This window comes from Dermochelys coriacea, chromosome 3, assembly GCF_009764565.3.
Source record: "Dermochelys coriacea isolate rDerCor1 chromosome 3, rDerCor1.pri.v4, whole genome shotgun sequence".
Classification (NCBI taxonomy): Eukaryota; Metazoa; Chordata; order Testudines; family Dermochelyidae; genus Dermochelys; species Dermochelys coriacea.
Genome location: NC_050070.1, coordinates 161,387,356 through 161,413,183, shown reverse-complemented (window position 1 = coordinate 161,413,183; position 25,828 = coordinate 161,387,356). Strand labels below are relative to the sequence as shown.

Genomic DNA, 25,828 nt, shown 5'->3' with positions numbered 1-25,828 from the left:
CCCTGCTTCTGGACCAGAGTAATACTTCTGAGAGGTTGTCTTGGAACAAATATGGTTTAATTTAGCTGCCATAAAGTTCCCTTCAAATTAAAGGGTTGATGTTTGAAAAGAAAAAAAAAATCAAACTGACTACTTAGCTGACTTCATCGATGAGTGTGGGGGAGAACTGCACTAGAATTAAAGATCAGTGGTTCTTCATGTTACCTTTCAGGAATCCTTTTTTCGCATGGATCTTCCTAGTCTTCAGCAAATACTAAAGCGCACAGAGCCTGAGAGGGCAGCATAGTATACTAGCTCTTAAAGCGTTAGACTCTCAATGATTATGCACTTTTTGATTCTCTAATAGTGCCCCAGATTTTATCTCAATTCTTTTCAGAGACAAAATAATAGTGACTTCCACCTAGCTTTTTCCATTCTGTTAAATACAGAGAACAAATTTTACTTCCTGTAAATCTTTCTGCAGCTGTCCCGTGGCCAGTGTACTTGTTAATAGGAAAATGTGAAAATTTTCAGAATATATTGTAAATACTGACTTGAAAATCTTAAGCCCAAATGTGGGCATGTGTTCCTGAAGATAAATGCGGCCTTATATTTAAGAGGTGTTTATTCTTGTAGTGTCCAAAATGGAACACAAGTCTTTTGGCTAAGATTACAGGTTCATAAAACGGGTGCTCCAGGCTTGTTAAATAGAGTTCTTTTTAGTGAAAATACCAAATAAATGTAGTGTTGAGACTGACAAACCAGTAAATTCAAAGTCGATGTTGATGTTTCAACCTTAGAAGTTAAATGTAATGGGAAATGCAGTTGAGTCAATCCTAGACTTATGTGCTGAATGTTCTCACTAACCACTATGGGGGCTTTTGGCACATACATTTTAACTTATCTTTAAAAAAACAACACATACGCGCATGCAAATACTTCTCCCCCCTTCCATGGAAATATTGTGCTGTTTTGTGCCTACTAGAGATTGAGCTCCTATTGCTGATGATTAATTTTCAGACATCTAGCAAATTGAACTGCTAAGAACTTTCAGAGAAGAGCAGCTAGTTTTTAAATTCTTTCTTTAAAAATATATTTCTCTGCTGAATGCTCTCCATTCAGCAGAGAAATGTGGGGGGGCATTCAGCACATACATGTAGTCTTAAAAGAATGTCCACTTCCCTTTTGTAGTCAACCTTTGAAGAGGCAATATCAATTATTTATAAGCTGAAAACATGACACGTTAAAATACACCAGTTGTTATTTATATACTGGCTATTCAGTTTACAAATATCTTATAAAATATATTTAAAAATCTTCAACATGTTGGCTTTCTGTTTTGTAAAATATCTGTTTTGTGCTAAGACCTAGACTCAGTACTGTGTGATCTTTGTAATTAAAGACTCCATTAGAAATGGAGAAATATTTTTTGATTAAAATAATTTTATTTACACTTTTAAGGAAGCATTATTGACACTGGTCAGTTTAAAGTGAACAGAAATGTATCTGAGATGCTTTAATTCTGCATCTCATGGTTTTTGTCTTAATAAAATTTTCCACGTATACGCTTTTTTAAATTTCAACTTCTGGCTCATAAGTCTTTGGCATTTTTGAGAGATGAAAGTATTTATATGACCCATTGGAACCTCTCTGTACATAAAGTTCAGCCCAGGTACACATAGGTGCAGCTCCCATTGAAGTCAATAGGAATTGTTCTTGCTTACATCAGGACAGAATTTGGCCCAGTGATATTTTTTGTATAAAGCCACAAGATGATAGCTAGTGGCAGCATAGCTCATTAAGGGACAGCCATATAATGGGAGTAGCCATCCCTGTGCTTTCTCAGGCATCTCCCAGGATTGTAGCCCGATCTATAAATTATGTATTAATTATATTGATTACTTAAGAATTCCCAGTTTGATGATTGACAGGTTCTTGTCCCAAGATCAGGCCCAGTATTATTAAAATTACTATATGGTTGGGAACCCAGATGTGCACAGCTGCAACACTCTCACTGGGCCTCTTCTATATTTACAATAATTTATTAATATATTTAGCAAAGTCACAAGCACTAACTCAGTAAGGTAGATGGAGAAAATACAGAAAGTACATCTGAACATCCATACACCATCCCTTGCAGACCAGTCTGAGATGTTGGCCATTACCTTCTTCCTCACCATTGCCTTCCTCTTCGTCACCAGAGGCCATCATTCTGACACCTCCCAAAGGCTACATCTCTCTCTCCCCTATTGTACACAGGCTGGGATACAGCTTTTTATAATATGCTGATGCCACCATGTTTAATGCATATTCAGTAAGGATTTCTCTCCTCTTCTTTCTTAACGCTAATAAAGTTGGGGTGCCCTTCTTCTATAGGTTAGTATATTAATGATCTCAACTTATTATCATATATGCCAGTTCATTGCCCTGGCACTCTTGTGTTTGGATGTTCTTTCAAAAATTTTTCAAAAGCTGGTGTTGGCTCATGTTTCTATGGTTGGTTCATGTCATGAAATTACCCCTTACAATCTATTATTTCCAGTTCCCCAAAACTTAGGGGTTACTATTGGGCCACTTATCTATGCCAAAGTTAATTGGCCTCAAGCCTTATGCTAACTGCTGAAGCTAATAAAGATTAATAAACAGGATATAGGCCTATAGGTTCCTTGCATTACTGCTGAATATAATAAAGACAGAATATGATGAAGGCAAGGCAATGAATATAATAAAGTCCTCCACTTGACAGGACTCGTTAACAATCACCCTATCTCACAAATTTAGGGCCTTATCCTTTGCTTAAACCTGTGCTTTTTACATAACACAATAGATGAGAGATAAAGGGGAATTGCCACCCTTGGGGTGTAACAAATTTTGACCCTGTGACCTTGCACTCAAATTGACCATAAAAAGATCTTTGATGTTTGGTTTTACACAATACTGACCATCTCCACTATATGTTACCCTTCTCATAAGAGAATAATGCTTGGTTAGCCTGCTAGGCTACCAACGACGATGACAATGGATTCTGTTGGTATCTTCTTTCTGGCCACACAGCGATGTGTTCACCTCAGCCATATCATATCTGCCAATGTACTGATACCCCTTTTCAGAGCAATAGGACATCAGTGGAATTTCCCATGTTGGGTGATATACTACCAGAAGAGATACTCTGATGCATTCATTGTAGACATTGTCTTCAAAGTGACCTACTGAATGGATGGCTGCCAGGTGACTGGACACATTCTCATCTGGACTGAATACTGGCAAAGAGGCTGTGGATGGGATAGACAAGGTTTTGCCATGATGTAATCTTAGTTAAATAACAAGAGTCTTAATTAGGATGCTGTGTCACAGATCCCATACCTGAATTGCTTCCAGCCGCACTCTGGCAAGAATCAAATAAGTGGCTCTTCCTGTTTCATGTTTTAAAAAGTTTTAACAACTGCTAATCCTTGATTTAAGAGTGGTACCTTTCCCAATTCTAAAATTATAGGTTATTACCTAATACCAACTATGATGGTGTTTAACACGTATGCTCTATGCAGAACTGACGTATGATATACTTACTCATGGGGGAATTCTGCGCCAAAAAAGAAAAACTCTGTGCACAATAATTTAAAATTCTGCAAATTTTATTTGTCAAAATAACACTACATAATCACGCCAGTTTCAAATATTTTGGTATTTTATTTCAAAATACCCATCAGCAAGTATTTCTGTAACAATATGGGCACACACAAAAAAATTCCCCCAGAAGTAGAGAGTTAAAGAAACCCCTATGACAATCCTGTTCCTGTTTCTCTGCCCCATTATACCCCCCAGAGCCCAGCTGGAGGGCCAGACACACACAAACACTCTCCTTCAGAGTCCAACTGCAGTCCCACCCAGCCCAGATACCTACACTCCCTCCCTGCCCAGAGCCCATCTGCGGGGGCCTCCATTGGCCTGACACCTTTTCCCTTCCCTCTCCCGCTCCAGATCCCAGGGATCCAGAGGGAGAAACAACAACCTAATGCTCGGTCCCAGGCTTGCATGGAGTTTCCTGCGGGCTGCACTCTCTTTTCCTCAGGGCATGCTGGGAACTGCAGCTGCTAGGAAACCACTAGCTCCCTCTCCCTCCACAGTAGAGTGTCTTTTATGTGCAAGCTGGGCTTTGCAGAGTCCAGTGGTCCCTAGTGGTAGCTATGAGCACTGCAGCCCATTTCTGTTGGGGGGGAAAGGAAATTCTGCATGCACAACTTTAATTTCTTCAAAATTCTGCATTGTCCAGTGGCTGAGAATTCCCCCAGGAGTATATACTGTACCCATTACTACTCCAGGTCTTTCCCCAGGTTACTAAAGGTGACATGGTTACATCCACTAACCTATAGCTGAGGGTTACTCTCATAAAAAAACAGACTTCCACACAAACTTCCTCGTGGATGGACATTACAAAAACTAGACAAGCCATTTACAACACACACTTTACTTCTCTACAAAGGAAAAAGGACACTAAACTATCTAAACTACTACATGCCACCAGGGGCCACAACAGTAGTTCCCTTAACCCACCCAACAATATTGTTAATCTATCCAGCTATATGCTTAGCCCGGCAGAAGAATCTGTCCTATCTCAGGGCCTCTCCTTCTGCCCCACCACCCACATGAACGTGATACAGTTCTGTGGTGACCTAGAATCCTACTTTCGACGTCTCCGACTCAAGGAATATTTCCAACACACCACTGAACAGCATTCTAACCCACAGAAACCTTCCTACCAACACTACAAAAAGAAGGATTCTGCGTGGACTCCTCCTGAAGATCAAAACAACAGACTGGACTTCTACATAGATTGCTTCCACCGACATGCACGGGCTGAAATTGTGGAAAAGCAGCATCACTTGCCCCATAACCTCAGCCGTGCAGAACACAGCACCATCCACAGTCTGACAACTCTGACATCGTAATCAAAAAGGCTGACAAAGGAGGTGTTGTCGTCATCATGAATAGGTCAGAATATGAACGAGAGGCTGCTAGGCAACTCTCTAACACCACATTCTAGAGGCCATTACCCACTGAGGGCTACCAAAAGAAACTATACCATCTGCTCAAGAAACTCCCTGAAAAAGCACAAGAACAAATCTGCACAGACACACCCCTAGAACCCCGACGAGGGGTATTCTCTCTGCTACCCAAGATCCATAAACTTGGAAATCCTGGCCGCCCCATCATCTCAGGCATTGGCACCCTGACAGCAGGATTGTCTTGCTATGTAGACTCTCTCCTCAGGCCCTACGCTACCAGCACTCCCAGCTATCTTTGAGACACCACTGACTTCCTGAGAAAACTACAATCCATTGGTGATCTTCCAGAAAACACCATCCTAGCTATTATGGATGTAGAACCCCTCTACACCAACATTTCACACAAAGATGAACTACAATCCGTCAGGAACAGTATCCCTGATAATGTCACAGCAAACCTGGTGGCTGAACTTTGTGGCTTTGTCCTCACGCCCAATTATTTCACATTTGGGGACAATGTATACCTTCAAATCAGCAGCACTGTTATGGGTACCCACATGGCCCCACAGCATGCCAACATTTTTATGGCTGACTTAGAACAACACTTCCTCAGCTCGCGTCCCCTAAAGCTCCTACTCTACTTGTCTACAGCCAACTCTGAGATACAACCGTATTTGCTCCATCCCTCAGACAGAGACGAACACCTACAGCATCTTTATCAAGTGTTCTTAAAACTACAGTACCTGCCTGCTGAAGTGAAGAAACAGATTGACAGAGCCAGAAAAGTACCCAGAAGTCACCTATTACAGGACATGCCCAACAAAGAAAGTAACAGAACGCCACTAGCCGTCACCTTCAGCCCCCAACTAAATTACCTCTCCAGCGCATCATCAGGGATCTACAACCTGTTCTGAAGGATGATCCCTCAGTCTCACAGACCTTGGGAGACAGGCCAGTCCTCGCTTACAGACAGCCTCCCAACCTGAAACAAATACCAGCAACTACACTGCACACAACAAAAACACTATCCCAGGAACCTATCGGTGCAACAAACCCTGTTGCCAACTCTGTCCACAAAACTATTCAAGGGACACCATATAAGGGACCTAATCACATCAGCCACACCATCAGGGGCTCGTTCACCTGCTCATCTACCAATGTGATATATGCCATCATGTGCCAGCAATGCCCCTCTGCCATGTACATTGGCCAAACCAGACAGTCTCTGCGCAAAAGAATAAATGGACACAAATCAGACATCAAGTATTATAACATTTAAAAACTAGTTGGAGAACACTTCAGCCTCCCTGGACACTCAATTACAGACTTAAAAGTGGCAATACTTCAACAAAAAAACTTCAAAAACAGACTCCAACGAATAACTACAGAACTGGAATTAATTTGCAAACTGGACACCATCAAATTAGGCCTGGATAAAGACTGGGAGTGGATGAGTCATTACACAAATTAAAAACTATTTCTCCATGCTAATTTCCCCCCTACTGTTACTCACAGCTTCTTCTCAGCTGTCTGAAGTGGGCCACCCTGATTACCACTACAAAAGTGATTTTTCCTCCTGCTGATAATAGCCCACTTTAATTGAATTGTCTTGTTAGAATTGGTAAGGCAACCCCCATCTTTTCATGTACTCTGTGTATTTATGTATCTTCCTACAGTATTTTCCACTCCATGCATCTGATATGGTGGGTTGTAGCCCACAAAAGCTTATGCCCAAATAAATTTGTTAGTCTTTAATGTCCCACAAGTATTCCTCGTTGTCTTTTACCTAGTATACTCTTAACAATTTGATAGGATTCCACTACTGGAATGGGGGAACCAATTTGACCATGGTGACCCCTTTTAGATACTTTTTTTTTTCTAACGTATATTTGTACATTGATGTCATTAGCTCAGGCAATAACCTCAATACTGTCCCATGTTTTGATTATTAGTCTTCCCCAAATTCAGTATACTGCCATTTGGGGATGAGGTCATATTGCTCTGAAGATGACACAAGTGCACCAAACAGTATCCTTACAACGGGCTGCTGCTGTTGGTTCCAGACCACAGTTACTACCGAGTTAGAGTTCACCATCTGGAGTTTTACAGAAAAGTCCTTTTTCTCAGCTTCCTTCTTATGGTAGTCAAATATTGGAACTCACAATCTGCATTTAGTTGGCCAGGCATCTGACCAAACCAACTATCAGGACACCAGGGCTGCTGCAGAGGAGGCATAATGCTGTCAGCTACATGGTCCATGAGCCAGTTTTGGCTTGGGTCTCGTTGCCTCTGAGGATCGTTGCTGAATACCTGTAAAGACATGTCCCTTTCCTGGTACAATGTTGTGGGACTTGATGTTATGGGCAAAACCACCAGCTTTTGATTCGATAATTTAATTCCTTCACTATTCCTGAAAACCTGAGGCGTCTAAGGGATCCTGTTTCCATCATGCTCCTTTTGTGGCAAATAACTTAGCTTAAAGGGTTCATTATACATTTACAATGATCTATTGCCTTACAAACGCTAAAGCGAGATATTGATATAAAACAACCAAGTGCTTCTCCATATGTGAGGGTTAAACAATCTGAGCAGTGAACCCTCAAACAATACAAGAATGACACAAATTCTACAAGGGCAAAACCCAAAACAAATAAGTCAGCAAGATTTCTTCCCAGTATATTGTGCAGAACAGAAACACACTCACTCACTCTCTTGCTGGGGTGATTATCTTGATAACCCCAACACCATGTTACTTTAGCTAGAACCTGTTTTTTTTAAGTATTTTCTTTGTTTCTTTATGATAACCAAATATATATTGTAACATTATAAAACTGCTCTAATATAGTAATGTTATATAGTTACATTAATATTATAGTGGTTTGCTCAGTGAGCTCCTGAATTTTAATCTGGGTCCTGACAAACTCCAAATCAAAATTGTATTTATATTTATATATATTAATTACAATTAATTTTTTCATTGAGACAAATATACTTATATTTGACTGACATTTGCAAAAATGGAACTACTATTGGTGTCTTATAGGAACATGCACATGGTGATCAAACCCTAATTCTAATATTGAAACTGTGTGGTACCATCAAATTATTTTCCTATTAACTTCTTTATTCACACCTTTGCGCACAAAAATGTTGTTGCAACAATTTATCAATCTAGTCACATGACATAAAACATATAACCATCAAACAAACAGGTAATCCCAACATACCACCGAACCATAACACCAAGGGAATAAACATTTTTGCTTAGAGCAGTGGTTCTCAACCAGGGGTATGCGTACTGGGGATACACAGAGGTCTTCTAGGAGGTACATCAACTCATCTAGATATTTGACTAGTTTTACAATAGGTTATGTAAAAAAAAAAACAAAAACAAAAAAAAACCTAGCAAAGTCAGTACAGACTAAGATTTTAGACAGACAATGACTTTATTATACTGCTCTATATACACTGAAATGTAAGTATAATATTTATATTCCAATTGATTTATTTTATAAGTATATGGCAAAAATGAAAAAGTAAGCAATTTTTCAATAATAGTGTGCTGTGACACTTCTGTATTTTTCCGTGTGATTTTGTAAGCAAGTAGTTTTTAAGTGAGGTGAAACTTGGGGGTACGCAAGATATATCAGACTTCTGAAAGGGGTACAATAGTCTGGAAAGGTTGAGAACCACTGGCTTAGAGCAAGTCCAGGAAACCTAAAGTTTGAAATCATTAATTGTTCTGGGTTTACCCCTTGGTTAGCCTATAAAATAAGTTTAACAATTTTATCAGGAGCCAAATGTGTTTTCCTTGAGTCTTTAAATCCTAGATTAAAACACAAGTGAGTTAAAAAGAAAAAATATTAATATATGCTTTATTATTTAGGAAATATAAAGGGAAAATTGCAATTAGATAAGTTGAACAATTTACTTTGATGATTTAGGACATATAATAACAACCATAGTTTATATTGTGGGTAGCAAAGTTTGCTACATTTTGATTGTTAGAAGCTTCAGTGCTTCCTTAAAATAATAATTGCTGTGTAAAGCAGAAAGATTATACTTCCTGGCTTTCATTCCCTTGTTGGGTAAGTCCAGAACTGCAACTAACTAGCTACCTATTTTTGGAATAATAATGCACAGTTGATTAGTTAAATTAGGAATATGTTCATTAACAACTTGAGCCACAATTTGGCTAATAAAAACATGCAAGTAACAACAATATAAATAACATTGAATTTCACCCTCTCTTTTTCCTACTGTCTCCCCCACCACTTACAGGTTAGAGGGGTAGTAAGCAGGGTTTGCTTTACCTTGTACACATACATTAAACATAGTCTTGTCTAAAAGGATGCTGAACCTTGTAATTAGATGTTTTATGGGTCCCTAATTTTAATATTATTTTGCCAGATTCAGGTTAGAAGCAATTTGCTTTGCCTGCTTCGCCTTTTTTTTTCCCAGACACACATCCCCTTCAGCTTTTACAGCAACGTGTTAGCTGTTGGTGGTTTTGTTACTGAGGATTATTTAGAAATTACAAATTAAAGGCACAGAGACTGTTAGCCTGGCAGGTTACAGGATATGAGCCACAAAATGCATTATTATGGTCTCTAAGATCTGCAGGGAAGCAAAGCTTTTGGTATTTTCTGATAAGTGGAGGGTTTTTCCCTTGTTTCTTTGATACTTTTTGTTCAGCCATTCCTTTATATTACTATTTAATTTAGTTTCCTGGATTATTAACACCTTGCTTTGGTGGAAGTTGGCCTTATACTTACCCTTCTCATTTTCCATTTGAGTAATTATCCCCAATAGGCATTAAAGCATTGTAACATAGGTTCCTGTACTTTCCCCCACTATATTGAACATATCACATATTAAACATTACATTGAACATATGATCAAACCCCACAAGTTAGGGTGACTAAAAATAGCCTAGCTATGTTTCATTCATAAAAAACCTCCAGGATCTTTAGTATATTTTTATGGTGTATTTTGGTTAACCACATCTGGGTCCCCAGAAGTCTCGTCTGACTCTATTTTACTCACTTTAACCCTAAATTGTACTGATTAGCCTAATACCTAATTTCTAACAGTGCACAATAAACACTTAACACTATTCATATGTGAAGGTGTCCCTCCTTAAATAATTAACCCCTCAATAACCAGTTTCAACAATTACTTGAACAAGTCCCAAGAAAAACACAGAGAATAAGTGTTCTACTGTCTCTCTCTCTCTCTCTCTCTCTCTTCACTCGATGGCTAACATGCTTTTAGCTGATATTTACCCTGTCAGGACCCACCGAGCAGCCCAGGTACACGGATCAGGACACAGTGCGGGAGAGCTGAAGGGACTGAGATAAGGTAGCACGAACCTGTGCAGGTTCTGAACTGCTGTGGCTTTCCTGGCGGCAATTAAAACATAAATCAAGTCTCCTGCCACCTCAAAGTGTGGATCACTGGGCCCCAATGCAACTGTAATTTCAACTTCAGGTACCTCTACATTACTACACAATTCAACTTACAAAGCCCCCTTAATATGTGTATAAAGGAATCCCATTTTTGCGAGATTCTAAATCCTAATGACTAGTCAATAATATCCAGTGAGGATGATATCAGAGTGCAATGAGACTGTTGTTCCACATCACCCCACATGCATCCTTACACAGTTACAATTTCCATGGAAGCCTAATGGTGGGAGACAAGTGGTTACCCACGAGGGTCCTACCCTGCCTATGGCATGCCAAGTGAGTCTGATGGTCAACACCAATACCATGTTAATTTAGCTCGAACCTGTGGTTTTTTTAGATTTTTCATTGTTTGTTTATGATAACCAAACAATATATATTGTTACGTTATAAAACATTTCCATAAGGTTGAAAAGTCTTGCCTATGAAAACCGCTGCCACGCAGTGGGACTATTCCCAAAAAAGTCCAAGATCAGTCTCTGTCCCACTGCACTCCTTCAGACTTCTCTGAGAGAAAATGCTCTGGCGAAAAGCTTCTAGATATGAAATTAACTGCAAAGTGGTGTTTTATCATCTATGATATATTAAACAACTTTTGAAATATCCGGTCCTACCTCTCTTTGGAGGATATTGCTGGGACCATTAGTGGACATAAATAACGAGTCTTTAAACATGATCCTTTAAACTGAACTGCTGCTAACTTTTATTAACATGAAGGAAGACGTGACACAGATTTGAATGAGTGTTGAAGTTGCCTTTTTTATAACAGGATCAGTAAAGGGCAAACAGTTTTATTTTGCATGTAGTTGACATTTTATCCAATTTAGGATTAGTTTGCAAATCAGAAAGAATAAAAACTAATCTTGCACCACTGAACAAGCACAGACTGACTAATCATGAAAACAATGTTTAGTTTGGTTTGAGACATTTGAAGTTTCCTTTGTTCTGTATTTTAAAAATAGGTTTGTAAGCGAATGGACTTGGTCTGCCAGCGAATGTTAAATCAGGGATTTCTGAAAGTGGAAAGATATCACAACTTGTGTCAGAAACAGGTTAAAGCACAACTTCCAAGGTATGTGCCAATTACAGCTATGGATTCCAAATACTATATCTTAAAACACGTAAGTAAGAACACAGTAACATCATTTCTTAAGTGTAAAGCTAAGACTGTAAAAGTTTACTTCAATTATCTAGTTAAATTAATATGTTTTAGAAAAACATTGACAATATTTTGGCTGTAATTGTAATTAACTGGTTTAGTTGGTAAAATTTCATGGGTTATTTTTCTTGCAAAAAACTTAGCCCAACCCTCAAGTCTGTTTGTATAGATAAATGTTATCCTATTTTGTTTTGTATCCTGTTTTGCTTCCCAGCATGTCAGGAACTGAAGTGCTTTCAGAAGAGAGAGGAAGTGTCCAATATCACACAAAATCAACTCCTCTGGCAAATCTAGGAGCTATGATAACTTGCTCCATAAGGAGTGCCAACTAACATACCTTAGCTAAAAGGATTTTTACCTACCTGTGCAACTGGGTAGACGTGAAACACTTTTTTCATGTAACCTGGGATTAGAAAGGCATGATCTAATTTTGCATGTTTTCTTTTCATGTATTTTTGAGCTAAGGGCCAATCAGCAAGTGCATGGACACAGTATCCACTAACATAATTTGGAGCTGGATCATGGGCATTAGAAGACAATGTTTGTCTCTGAGTGAATGAGAGAAGCTGCCTCTCACTTCTAAAACCTGATAATTCAGCCTAATTTATTGTCATGATTTAAATGGTTTAATTTTATTTCATGATTGTTACCCAGCATCAAAAAAGCTTGAACAGTCATCAGTTCCCTCAGCTCAGATGAAGCTTGGGACTGAGCAAGCATGGAGGCTGAATTGCTGTTTATTAGTGGTGGTGGTGTTTAGGTTAGTTGCCAGAACACAAATGGGTAGTGATGACAAAATCACATTGAAGCACTCTGCCCTGCTGCATTGCTTTAAGACTACTCCTTCTAGTCCTTTAATATTTTTAATCTTGGAATTTTTTAAAAACTAAGATGCCTTTACATATACATATAATTTGGATAATTTTTTTTCACAGTAATGATTCAAGGAGAACCAAATTTGACACATAGATCTAAAAATTATTCCAGTGTTTAGCAAACGTGCAGAGTCATTTGCTAGCTGGTTCTTTCTTGACAGCCGCAGCAATCTCTTGAGAAGGACAAAATTACTAGAAGTAGCTGTATTTCTTTCTGAGTCTCAGCAGGTAAATGGCCATGTGATACAAGATTCAGAAACTCTGACTAATACACCTGATGCTGACTGTTGGATCTTGATTTACATCTGGGCTCTTTTCTGTTTTCTCTTTTCTTTTCTGTTAGAACAGAAGGATTTAAAAGAACTACTGTTGCAATACTTCAGTTTTTGGTGGCTTAAATATTTCCAAGTCTGTGGTGTCATTTAATGGTTTCTGTGTGCTTTCTTCTAGGCGAGAGTCAGAAAGAAGAAACCATTCATTAGCTCGCCATGCAGACATCCTTGCTGCTGTAGAAACAAGGCTTTCTCTGTTAAATATGACTTTCATGAAATATGTGGATTCCAATCTCTGTTGCTTCATACCTGGAAAGGTAAAATATAAAATTGCTTGCTTGTATGAATGTGTGCTGTTGCTAAAAAATCATATTCTGCAATTTCAAATTATTAACAGCTGTAGCTGCCTAAAAATGTAGTATAGTGCATCATTCTGGATGTACTTAGACATATTATAGGGAGCCTATGTATTGTAATGGCTACCCTATGAATAGGCTTGTCTGAATGAGTTGGTTTTTGGCTTTATATTAATGTTTCAACATAGAAAAGGCTATTTGTTTGTTTTAAATTAACTCGGGATGCCACTCGTGGATCATATTTCTAATAATAAATGTGTTCATTTAAAGAAATACTTTAAAAATGCTTGAATTGGTCACCGTTCTTTGCAGGTTCACTTTTACTGTTCATATGTGTGCTACTGAGACCTTTGAAGAGATAGAACTCTACTTACAGTTTATTCCTTAAAAGTATGTAGATGCTGTATGTAGAGGTTGAATAGTCCAGACTTATAAACTGTAAACACCAAACTGGAGGCCATTCCACCACAAACTCTTGTCACCCAGATTATCCTGTGCAATATTTTTGGTACACTTCTGAAACAAAAAATGTATATTTAATGTGTTCCTAACACCATCTGTTGAGTATCAGTTGATATTACGCATTTTAGGCCAAAGACAAATTAAACTTGAGTTTTTTCTGTAGATGAGAGGAACACTTGTTTTTTCCCTAAATATAGAAATACCATTGGCATATCTTGTATAGCTATTTTAGAATATATTATCTGTGGTGGTGCAGCACCTAGCTTATATGTTAGACCTAAACAAAACAAGATGGTATGTCAAAATCTAAGCATATGTGTTCAGCTGTCATGTAAATTTGCTATTTATTTCCACTGCAGTGTTTCATAGAAACATAGAATATCAGGGTTGGAAGGGACCTCAGGAGCTCAAAGCAGGACAGGTCCCCAATTTTTGCCCCAGATCCCTAAATGGCTCCCTCAAGGATTGAACTCACAATTCTGGGTTTAGCAGGCCAACGCTCAAACCACTGAGCTATCCCTCACCCCATGTGTATGTGACACAATAGATTAAGCTAGTTATACAGACACTAGCATGGTGTTCATAATCACATCTGTCATTGGCAAACAACTTCAGGTGTCTTATTTCCCCATCACTATTGTATCTGAGTGCCTCGCAAGCATTAAAGATTTTGTCTTAGCACTATATCTGAGGCTTAGTCTACATTAGAAAATTTTGCTGGCAAAAACTATGTCAGCTAGGAGTGTAGAAAAGAATCATACCCTTTAGCCAATTTAGCTATGCCAGCAAAATTCCTGGTGTGGATGCAGCTATGCCAACAGAGTGCTTTTGCCAGTATCGACTGCTTTGCTAAGGTGTTCAGTGTATTTGCTAAGAATTTGCTTACAAGTCTCCTTGGAGAACTAAGCATACTGTACTGAGTATAAACTTTATGGGAGAGATTTTAAGGCGTGTACTAATAGTAGATGTAATAAGAAAAGAAAAGTTGCTAATTGCTGTCCAGGTTACTGTGGAATGCTCCATTACATTTCATGCAGTGGTTATGCAGATTAGTTCATAAATTCAAAAATAACTATTATAGTAAATTTACTGAGTAAAAGTTTCTAAAGATACAATGACAACTCAGACTCTGCCTCCACTGTAAAATACAGCATTTCATTTCAGGTGATTAGTATAAAATTAGGAAGAACACAGCAACAGACTAGTGTAATGGGTATGAAATACCTACCCATCAGTAGATCAGTGCTATAATTTCAGACTATACCAATAAGTATCTTAATTTTTTCCCTTGAACTTAACAGAACATCTAATGGTTCTTAAATATTTTAGGTGATTGATGAAATTTATCGTGTGCTAAGGTACGTAAACTCGACAAGAGCCCCTCAGAGAGCCCATGAAGTCCTTCAGGAATTAAGAGACATCTCATCCATGGCTATGGAATACTTTGATGAGAAGATTGTTCCAATTCTAAAAAGAAAGTTGCCTGGATCAGATGTATCAGGTCGTCTTATAGGAGCTGCCCCAGGTATTACTTTCAACCTCTAGTATTTTTAACTTTTTATCTAGCTGTTTTTGTCTATCATGTTGTCGGAGAATTCACAACATCCCACTTTCTAGAAAGCATTCACTCCCTTGTTTATTTCCGTCAACAGTGGAATACCCCCATTATAATTCAGCCTCCTGATGAAAATTAATTTTGCATCCTAAAGACATTGAGTATGGAATAAAGAAAAGGAGTACTTGTGGCATCTTAGAGACTAACAAATTTATTAGAGCATAAGCTTTTGTGGGCTACAGCCCACTTCATCGGATGCATAGAATGGAACATATAGTAAGAAGATATACACATACAGAGAAGGTGGAAGTTGCCATACAAACTGTGAGAGGCTAATTAATTAAGATGAGCTATTATCAGCAGAAGAAAAAACCTTTTGTAGTGATAATCAAGTTGGCCCATTTAAACAGTTGACAAGAAGGTGTGAGGATATTTAACGTGGGGAAATAGATTGAATATGTGTAATACTGGGTGGCTGGGTCATTACACATATTGAATCTATTTCCCTATGTTAAATATCCTCACACCTTCTTGTCAACTGTCTAAATGGGCCATCTTGATTATTGCTACAAAAGGATTTTTCTCCTGCTGATAATAGCTTATCTTAACTAATTAGCCTCTCAGTTTGTATGGCAACTTCCCCTTCTCTGTATGTGTATATCTTCTCTGTATGTGTGTGTATGTCTATATGTATATCTTCTTATTATATGTTCCATTCTATGCATCTAATGAAGTGGGCTGTAGCCCGCGAAAACTTATGCTCTAATAAATTTGTTCATCTCTAAGGTGCCACAAGTATTCCTGTTCTTTTTGCAGATACAGACTAACACGGCTGCTACTCTGAAACCTGAGTATGGAATGTAATTGTTTGAAAATTTAAGGAGGCTTTGTTTTGCTAGACTTGAATATATTTTATAATTATGCATAGTGTGTATTCATTAAACAAATACTTTTGTGCCAATAATAAATGAGACTTTATAATCATACTTGGTTGAAATTTGGCAAACAAAGCCACAATTCAAGATGTTTGTAGTTTTATTAATAGGATAAACAAATGAGATAGCTTAAGTTATTGTAGTACAAAGAGAAAGCTAAAGCACCCACAGATTCTTTATGTAACAAGAACCCAAATGTTTTGTTTTCAAATGAAATATTCATAGGTGTTTAGTCTGTAACATGGAAAAGGCCTCTTGGCCCTGTAAAATATTAAACTGGATAAGTTAACACTCAAACTGGCTTTTTTTTTGTTTGCACGACCAGTTACATTTTTCATATAACTTAATTTGTATGGGCCAAATGTTGAGGCAGGCTGCTGATCTGAGCATATAATGGCCAAAAGTAGCAGAAAAGATGCATGTCCACTATTCTGTGTAGGATATCTGTACAGGCTCAGTCCCAACACCTTAGGTTACTAACAGATGTAGTAAAGTATCCATCACTTGGAGTTTTTAAATCAAGTTTAGATGTCCTTCTAACATCTATGCTGTAGTTCAAACAGAAGATTTTGGTTGACAGTGGAATCTAATTTAAATTCTGTAGTTCATGTAGTGCAGGAGGTCAGAATAGCTTACAACGGTCCTTTCTGGCCTTAACTTGAACACGGATGAGACTTCTACTGAGAGTCTCTGCTAGCAAGTGTTTAGGGGAAGTGGAATGAACAGCACCCACTAATGGCATGAGCTGCAGATTGGAACATAGCACAAGTCCCCATGGCTCAAAAAACATAGGACACATTGATGTAGCCTACTATCTCCCCATACCTCCACAATGCTGTGATCTGTAACAACACTTGGTGCTTAAGGATTCAATTCTCTCCCCACAATGAAATTGAAACTCCTTTGTTCAGGCTATGCTGCCTTTTTCAAGATTTGCCTTATCTCTGTAACAGATTTCAGAGTAGCAGCCGTGTTAGTCTGTATTTGCAAAAAAGAAAAGGAGTACTTGTGGCACCTTAGAGACTAACAAATTTATTTGAGCATAAGCTTTCGTGAGCTACAGCTCACTTTGATGAAGTGAGCTGTAGCTCACAAAAGCTTATGCTCAAGTAAATTTGTTAGTCTCTAAGGTGCCACAGGTACTCCTTTTCTTATCTCTATAGTAACATAGGTAAAGTCATTCATATAGACTGATGCATTTGAGTTGTTCTAGGCTTGCATAACCTTTCCAAAAGAGTGAAATACTGCTTTAAAATATTTAAACAAAACTTACATGATTATAATAGCTCTATCATGTCAATTTACAGTAGCTGTTCTTGAAAAAAATTACTTCAAGTTTCTTGAGTCCTGGAGGACTTGAAAGAATAGACTGTGCACACTCAATGGTGGCTACTGAATTTTCATGATTTTCCTCTTAACTGTCACTTTTTTAAAGAAACTCAAACATTGCATCAAGCTGACAAACACAAAAAAAATTCAGAATTAAGCTGAGTTATCTTTGGATCATACTATTAATTCCTGGGTATTGCACAGATATCCAGTGGGTGATCTACCGCAGTGGTTCTCAAAGCTGGTCCACCACTTGTTCAGGGAAAGCCCCTGCCAGGCCGGACTGGTTTGTTTACCTGCCACCCTTCCCGCAGCCCCCATTGGCCTAGAGCGGTGAACTGCGGCCAGTGGGAGCCGCGATCGGCCAAACCTGCAGACGTGGCTGGTAAAGAAACCGGTCCGGCCCGGCAGGGGCTTTCCCTGAACAAGCGGCAGATCGGCTTTGAGAACCACTGATCTACTGTATGTCTTGCAGTAAGCCTAGTCAAAGTGATACCTGGTTTTTTGGCTTTGTGCATGTCACACCTTTGATATCTTAATGTAGTGGTTTAGAACATAATTTGATATTCATATTTTAGGCAAAAAATAGTTTTTCTTTATTCAGGAAGTTGAAAATCGCTTATGCTTTGACCTCTTAAAATCTGAAACATTGGACTTAATTGTGCCCTGACTCATATCATGTGCAAGCCATTGTAAGGTCATTATAAAGTCTCATTCATTTACTATATATTGAGTATCTGTAAATACTATTTACATGTTCACAATTTTACAAACCACTAATTATTCAGATTCTGGATTGGTCAACAGAATTGAACAAAGGGTGTAAATTGAGGCATAGTTTGATACATTTTGTTTAAACACAATGCAGAAAAAATAATCTTAAATCACTTTTTCTGAAGTTCCAGGTCCTTCTGCAGCCCTAACAACAATGCAACTATTCTCCAAGCAAAACCCTTCAAGGCAGGAAGTCACCAAACTCCAGCAGCAAGTCAAAACGAATGGTGCAGGTGTGACTGTTCTAAGGCGGGAAATTTCAGAGCTTCGCACCAAAGTGCAAGAACAGCAGAAACAGCTCCAAGACCAAGACCAGAAACTGCTAGAGCAAACCCAAATCATAGGTGAACAGAATGCCCGATTGGCTGAGCTTGAACGCAAACTGAGAGAAGTAATGGAAAGTGCAGTAGGAAGTTCTTCAGGTTCTGGTTCAAATGAGGAGTCCCTTAGGAAACGGAGAAAGGCAGTTGAATCCATAGACTCTCCTAGGAAATCCAAACGCCTTCGAAACAGAAAATAACTTTGGAGTAAATGACCCCTCCAGAAGATTACACTGCTTTAGTAGCCCAAGCAGATTTGCTTGTCTGGATACTGTGATTAGCAGCATGGTGTCATTTAGGCTGCTGGCTCTTCAAAACACCACATAGACTTGAACAGTAACTTTCTCTCATAGTTGAGACTTTTTTCCCTCTGCTTCTGTCTGGGTGGGCCTAATGCACAGGATCTTTATAATTTGCAATAGATTTGTACTAACCAGACCTGCTCTATCATGTTTTGAAGAGTTAACCTTTTTTCTGTGCAGATGATATGTGTTAAAGTAAACTTATTTGTGTTATGCATATATTCACATAAGAGATCTTAAATAAATCCAGTCTTGACTGATTAGAAAGTTAAGCGTACAAACAGATGTCCTGTTCACTTGAAGAAAAGACCTACTTTTTAAATCTTGTTTAAAAAAGTTGACTTTTTTGTTACAAGTGACCTTGTCTGGAATGTCTGAAAAGTAGTTAATACTTTTTGGAATCTATGTAACGAGTAAAAGTGACTTCTTATGCTACAGTATTGGCTATATATTTTTGTAAACTTATGAGCAAGGGACTTCTATCCAATTTTCACATACACACCCTAGTTCTAAGTCTCTGGAGCCATATTCTACAGTTGCATGAATAGCTGCATGCATTGCTTAGTCAGCTCGCTAAAAGCACTTGCCTGGAGTTGCTCTTAAACCTCTACTTTCCCAGAGTTGTAGAGCAATTTCTTAGTCCTCAGCCATACCTTAGCATCTGCTTTCAGCACAGCTGCTTTCTGACAGTGAGGAGGTCTTGAGTCCACTTGTCAACCACTTGCAGGAAAGGAAAGTGTATTTAAGCAAGCCTACTTGCTGCTTCCACTACCTGTAGATTGCAGATACTCAAGCTAAGCCAAAGCTTGAGAATTCAGCTGTTTTTGCCTATGGGTCCTCTGGTTCATAGGCCAAAATGAAACAACTATTGGACAAAAGTTATCTGTTCCTTTAACAAAACAAGCTTAGTGGGACACAGTTTGAGTGAAACATTGTATTATGAAAAAAAATTAAACTATTTCATGTTGTGGAAAAGAGCTCTCTGTAATACTTAACTATATTCTAGTTTTCCTTATCCTAAAAGGTAAATCACTTCAGACAAAAAAGCTTTAATTTCTTTTGCACTTCTGTTTTGAGCTTGTAACTGGAAAAGCATGTCTTGCACTGTTCAGTCTTTTGATTGGTCACTTTAACAACCTCAGAGTTGTTGTGTACAGTGATTATTTTTTCCAGTTGTATATTTTTGGAACCTTATACAAATATCACTGTCCTTGTTTTATTTTAATGTACTAAACTATGTAGCTTTATCATTCGACTTATGTTTTCTTTTAATCAACTGTTGCCTTGGGTTTAGGTGGAATTAAATTCGGGCATCGCACTGAAAAATGCCACTTACTGGTGGTAGTTTAAGATTTTGGGAAGTACCATGGGTTAAAGTGCAAGTTGAACACTATTATATCTTCTATGCCTGTCCACACAATGTGGTTCTTGTATTCAAATTAACCAAACAAAAATCAGACTTTGTTCTGTCAACTCTTTTGTGATAGTTCACTTTTTCTTTAAATTTAATTAATCCTAGGTTTTATTTCTTAAACACATTTAGCTTATATCAAATGTTTCCCGTGAAACATACCGTTACAACTTAATGTCTAGTTTTTGGCAGAGTGTTTAATTTTTAAATAAACTTGTTTTGCTAGTTCAAAGATATTTTACAATGGGTTGTTTCCTTAAACAAAACGTATTAGCAATGGGTAAACTTTCACGTATCAATCTGGAACAAATTTTAATAGCAGATGGCCTTACTTTTAGCTGTTCTTTAGTCTGTAGAACTTGGTTTTTGAACTATAACACTGTTATAGGAGAAAGGCCTGTTGGAAAAACAATTGTCAATGAAACACTTGAATGTTCCTTCATTTCTAAAATGATTTTTGTTATAACAAAAATTAGCATGATTATCATTTAATAGGTATAATTACTCTACTCTATGCATTATGACTTGGTACACATGCTTTAATTTGTTTAATGGGCTTATTCCTTTAACAGGTTCTTGTTTAGAAAGATTTAACCACAAATAAAGAACCTATACAGTAATTGCATTCCTTGAATAGGCTTGTTCATATGCATTAGTTTAAGGTTTCACTAGTTTTAGTTTCTTCTGCCCTTTCCTATCATAAATTGCACAGCTTTTTCTGAAACTAATAGGAGTTTCAAGCTGATTAGCTATTAACATTATGCTAACTAAAATCAGGAGCGGTGCCAAGTTGAATCCATTAACGATATGCCTATGCAGTAGGTCATTGTTACCCATGGATCCCTGTTTAACAGATAGTTTTGCATCACGTTTATGTACATTAATGAATAATAATGAAGGAAAATAATGTTGAGGTAAATTTTGTGTAGATGGAATAAACTTAAGTCTTACCTGATCAGGAAGCTTACTATAAACATTTAATCACTTGGTATAAATGGTAAATAATTGTTCTTGTAAAATAACTTCTTTCACTAATACCTTGTTGCTGATACTGAATTAAATGAAGTATAGGGGAAGTATTCTTAGTATAAACAAGGTTATATGAGTTTTCCCAGTATAGCTATACGGACAAAACCCTCCTGGTATAGATGCAGTCATACCTGCAGAAGCACTCTTGCCAGTATGACTGCATCTACAGGGGGGCTTTTGCCAGCATAGATAAATTATTAAAACAAAGCACAAACAATCCACCCTTAACCAACATAACTATGCCACCAAAACTTTTAAGGGTGGAACTGGCATTAGTTGTGAATCATTCTTCTCAAGTCTAGAAAAGGCCAAAGCTTTGTAACTAAAAATTGCTTTTTTATGAAGTGCACTTATAGTTTTCTACTATTCAAGTCTGCAGTAGCATGCATTTGGATATTACTGAAAACCAAATATACTGCATAATGCTTCTCTTTAGCAAATTTTTTCTTCAGGTATAAACGATACCAGCAAGCTAATGTACTTCCTCTCCCAAGTCAAATCATGCTATGAAATATTCCCCTGAAAGACTTATCCTGAAAACAAGAATTGTGTAATTCTCAGATATTATCAAGCTTCTTAGCTTCATTCCAACTTATTTAACTCAGCATTGCTTAAGGAGAAACCTGCAACACAGGTGAGCAGTGGCCAGGTTAATACAGACTCTCATGAGGTGAGTGTTTCACAATAGATAAATATTTGCATATATTACTCTAATTCTCCATTTCTTTCAGGTTTCTTAGTCATTAGGTATCTAAGAACATAAGAACAGCCATAGTGGGTCAGACCAGTCCATCTAGTCCGTTATTCTGTCTCTGACAGTGGCCAGGACCAGAACTTTAGGAGGAATGCAAAGAATAGAGCAGATAGCGTGATTCACCTCTTTCTTCCCCTCCTGGCTTCTGGTAGTCAGAGGTGTAGGGTAGCTCTGAGCATGGGGTTGCATCCTTAACCATCCTGGCGAATAGCCTTTGATGGACCTATCCTCCATGAATTTATCTTGTTCTATTTTTAATAGAGTTATACTTTTGGCTATCACAACATTCCAGGGCAATGAGTTCCTCAGGTTAACTGTGGTTGTGTGAAAAAGTATTCCTCTTGTTTGTATTAAATCTGCTGCCTATTAATTTCCTCAGGTAACCCCTGGTTTTGGTATTGTGGGAAAGAGTAAATACCACTTCTCTTCACTTTTTCCACACCATTCATGATTCATTAGACCTTTATCATATTCCCCCTTCCTCATCTCTTTTCTAAACTAACCAGCTGCATTTTTGTAATCTCTCTTTGTATCCAAGCTGTTCCGTACCCTTGATAATCTTTGTTGCCCTTCTCTGAAACTTTTTGGGTTCCTTTATATCCTTTTTGAGATGGTATGACTAGAACTAGACACAGTATTCAAGGTGGGGGACATACCAGGATTTATATAGTGGCATTATATTTTCTCTCCCTTTCTTAATAGTTTATACCATTCTGTTAGCCTCTTTAACTGCTGCTGCACGTTGAACTGAAGTTTTCAGAAACTATTCATGGTGACTTCAAGAACCTTCTTGAATGATAATAGTTAATTTAAAACCCATCATTATATATGTGTAGTTGAGATATTTGTTCCAGTGTGCATTACTAATCCCTTGTCAATGCCTAACTTTATTTTGTTATCCAGTCACCAGTTTTGTGAGATCCCCTGTATCTCTTTGCAGTCAGCTTTGGAGTTAATAAAATTATTCAGGGTAGTTATCTGCAAAGTTTGCCACTTCACTTTTCAACATATTCAATAATAACTGGAAAAAGAGTGACCAGCACATGTCTCAGTACTGATGGTTGAGGGACCCTGCTGTTCACCTCACTCCATTGTGAAAACTGACCATTTATTCTACCCTTTGTTTCCTGTCTTTAAACCAGTTACTGATCCATGAGAGCACCTTCCCTCTGATCCTATGACTGTTTCCTTAAGAGCCTTTGGTGAGAGACCTTGTCAAATGCTTTCTGAAAATCCAAGTACTCTATATCAAGTGGATCACCCTTCTCCACCACATGCTTGTTGACACCCTCAAAGAATTCTAATAGGGCTACAACCACCTGTTCAGAGTAGAAGGAAACTGAAGGCAGTGTAGTCCTCAGATTTTCATGGAGTAGCTTTTTTAGAACTATAGATATAGTGACTTTATGAAGAGAAGGTAGTTGTTTTTTAAAGTTGAAGCAAGTTTCCTATTTGAAAATTATAAATTTTGTAATTACTCAGTTTAACACATACCATAACTTTCCCCAAAAGACACTATTCTTCCAGAAACTGCATGATGCACCTTATTCCAAACTAGTGTGTGTCTGGGGAAGTTTCGTAAAAATCAGAGGAGTTCTGAAGTTACATTGTGTCAAATGTGCCTGAAATTCACTTTTGAAAACAGTTTGTTTTGGCTTGTCTCTTCAAAATGGTATGGTGTACGCATTCCACATTTGTTATGATTGGGTCTGTGGAGTAGTGCTTTTTATACTTTTTATAGGTAGGTGGGGGAAGAGTTCATTGTAGTTTTCCAAAGAGATACAACTAAACACCTTGTAACTCCATGCACTGAGAAAGTGGTTAACTAAAGCAGACTTGTAAGGAGCAGTGGCATGCTGATCAAGGAAGCCCTGAAGAGCAAAGAGCTAGCAAACACTTGCCTGGCCTTCTGGAAGCTAGTAGGAGCTGGGAAACAAACGTTACTGTTTAAAAACAAAAAAAGACAAAAGTGATGAGCTATTTGTATTTTCCTCCTGATGGAAATTTAACCTTCGTTTCTTACTGAGTTTTCAGGGACGTCATGAAGAGAGACCCTATTTGTTAGCCGAGGTGGAGAATGGCAGTGCACAGCGGAATGAACTTTAAAGGGAAAAGATGGATCACATTGTTTTTTTTTTTTCCTGTTAGTTATGACTAGAACTGGAGCCAGAAATTCATGCAGAGTGCATGAACAGAACAAGGTTATAAATATAAATAGTTTTAGCTGAGGGAGGGAGGAAAGATGGAGGAACAGGTAACAGCAGGGCATGTTGTGTGAAGAGATGAGTGGTGCAGGGGGCGTGGAAGAGTGGACTAGAAAATTGGGAGAAAGACAAGAAAATGTAGAGAGCCTGATCAATATTAAAATTTTACACCCATACAATTTTCTATCTATGAAATCAAGCACTCTGTTTCAATGCAGATAAAAGCTGCCAGCCAACATCTACAGACTTGCTCAAGTCTTCAGGAGAGAAGCCTGGCTATTAAGATGCATCATAAAAGACCTGATAATGAAGTTCCTGTCCTAGAAACCTGATCTACCAACCTCATTTAATCTGACATGCATTTTAAAAAAAATAAAATTTTCAAACTCAAGAGCTAATGTTTTAATGGAGTCTAGCTGATGCCATGAAACAGCTGTAGTTGGGGTTTTTTTTATATACAAATCTTGCACCTTTTTTAAAAAAAAAAACAAAACGTTAAACTGACATGAAATAACCACTAAAGGATGCAGCCTATTCTCCACTGCCACATAATACCTAACCACTAGTTCACCCCACCTAACCCATGCTAGGTATATATTAAAAGTTTTGTTGCAATAGGTATGTAGATCAGTGGCCTGATTAGGTGTGATCACTGACTGACACAGTTGTGGTGGCAAAAGCTCCTAGTGTAGATGCAATTTATACCAACAACTACACTTTTACTTATATTGCTTATTCTGCTCGGGGAACTGGAGTAAGCTATATTAACAAAAGCACGATTTTGCTGGTATAAGATTATTCACTCTTGTAGTGCTTTAGTATACTGGTACAGCTCTCACTAGCAAACTGCTCCGAGCGTAGACCTAGCCTCATACAGCATACCCAAATTTAACTTTGCAAAAGCATATGCAAAGGTCAAAATATTACTAGGTTGTTGCACATGAATTCCTTGAATAAGAAATGACATTTTATAATCTCTAGTAATGTTTTGACCTTTTAATGGATATTATTTCTTAATCTATCTGGAATTCTTCTTTATCACCTAACACTAGAATAGCCCTGTTCATTCCTTCTCTTTAACTTTTTATTTTAAATGTAATTTCTTCAGTTTTTCACTTCTGCAAGTTTTAGGTATCAAAGTTAAATGTGGACGAGTGGCGAAGGATTAAATAGCAGTGAGTAACCAGCTGCATTCCTTAGCAGTTCATATCCAGATACTGTAAGATTTATATTTTTAAAGATATAAAAATACTGTAAAACATCAATATTGTTTAGGTGGTGATTGTACTCCACTGAAACATTGGTCTTAATTTTACATGTAATTCTCAAACAAATCATCATGTTAGATACCATGTAAAATAAATTTAAAGACATTAACACCATCTTTTCAAACTTTTGCATCATCTAGTTGCTGCAGAATCTTAATTATCCATAGTGCTTGAGCAACAATATATTTGGATAAGTATGGGATCAACTGAACACACTTGTAGTTGGGTAGATAGGTAGGTTCAAATGAAAGGAATGTTGTCACCAGGACTAAAGTCTCAGTGCAGTGGAGTTTGCTCTGATAAAACAGCAATCTAACCATCTGGATAAGCACACACATTGAATAGATAAGTATTATTTAATTCAAAGGAATGTCTC

General features: G+C 37.8%; 1 protein-coding gene and 1 long non-coding RNA gene across 3 annotated transcripts in view; one reads left to right on the top strand and one right to left on the bottom strand.

The window, feature by feature from the left end:
* FBXO28 (F-box protein 28) overlaps positions 1–20,033 on the top strand; it is a 32,291-nt gene extending 12,258 nt beyond the window's left edge. For both annotated transcript variants that reach the window (XM_038394166.2, XM_043511711.1), the window contains exons 2-5: positions 11,410–11,519; positions 12,932–13,070; positions 14,901–15,096; positions 18,290–20,033. In XM_038394166.2, coding sequence (XP_038250094.1) covers positions 11,410–11,519; positions 12,932–13,070; positions 14,901–15,096; positions 18,290–18,684 — 840 coding nt within the window. In that variant the 3' untranslated portion in view covers positions 18,685–20,033. The remainder of the gene's footprint in view (positions 1–11,409; positions 11,520–12,931; positions 13,071–14,900; positions 15,097–18,289) is intronic.
* Positions 3,823–8,541, bottom strand: LOC122459494. Its single transcript, XR_006280225.1, has 3 exons — positions 7,681–8,541; positions 4,434–4,449; positions 3,823–3,833 (listed from the first exon to the last, which is right to left on the bottom strand). It is a non-coding gene; the product is annotated as an uncharacterized LOC122459494 (long non-coding RNA).
* Positions 20,034–25,828: the final 5,795 nt, after the last annotated feature.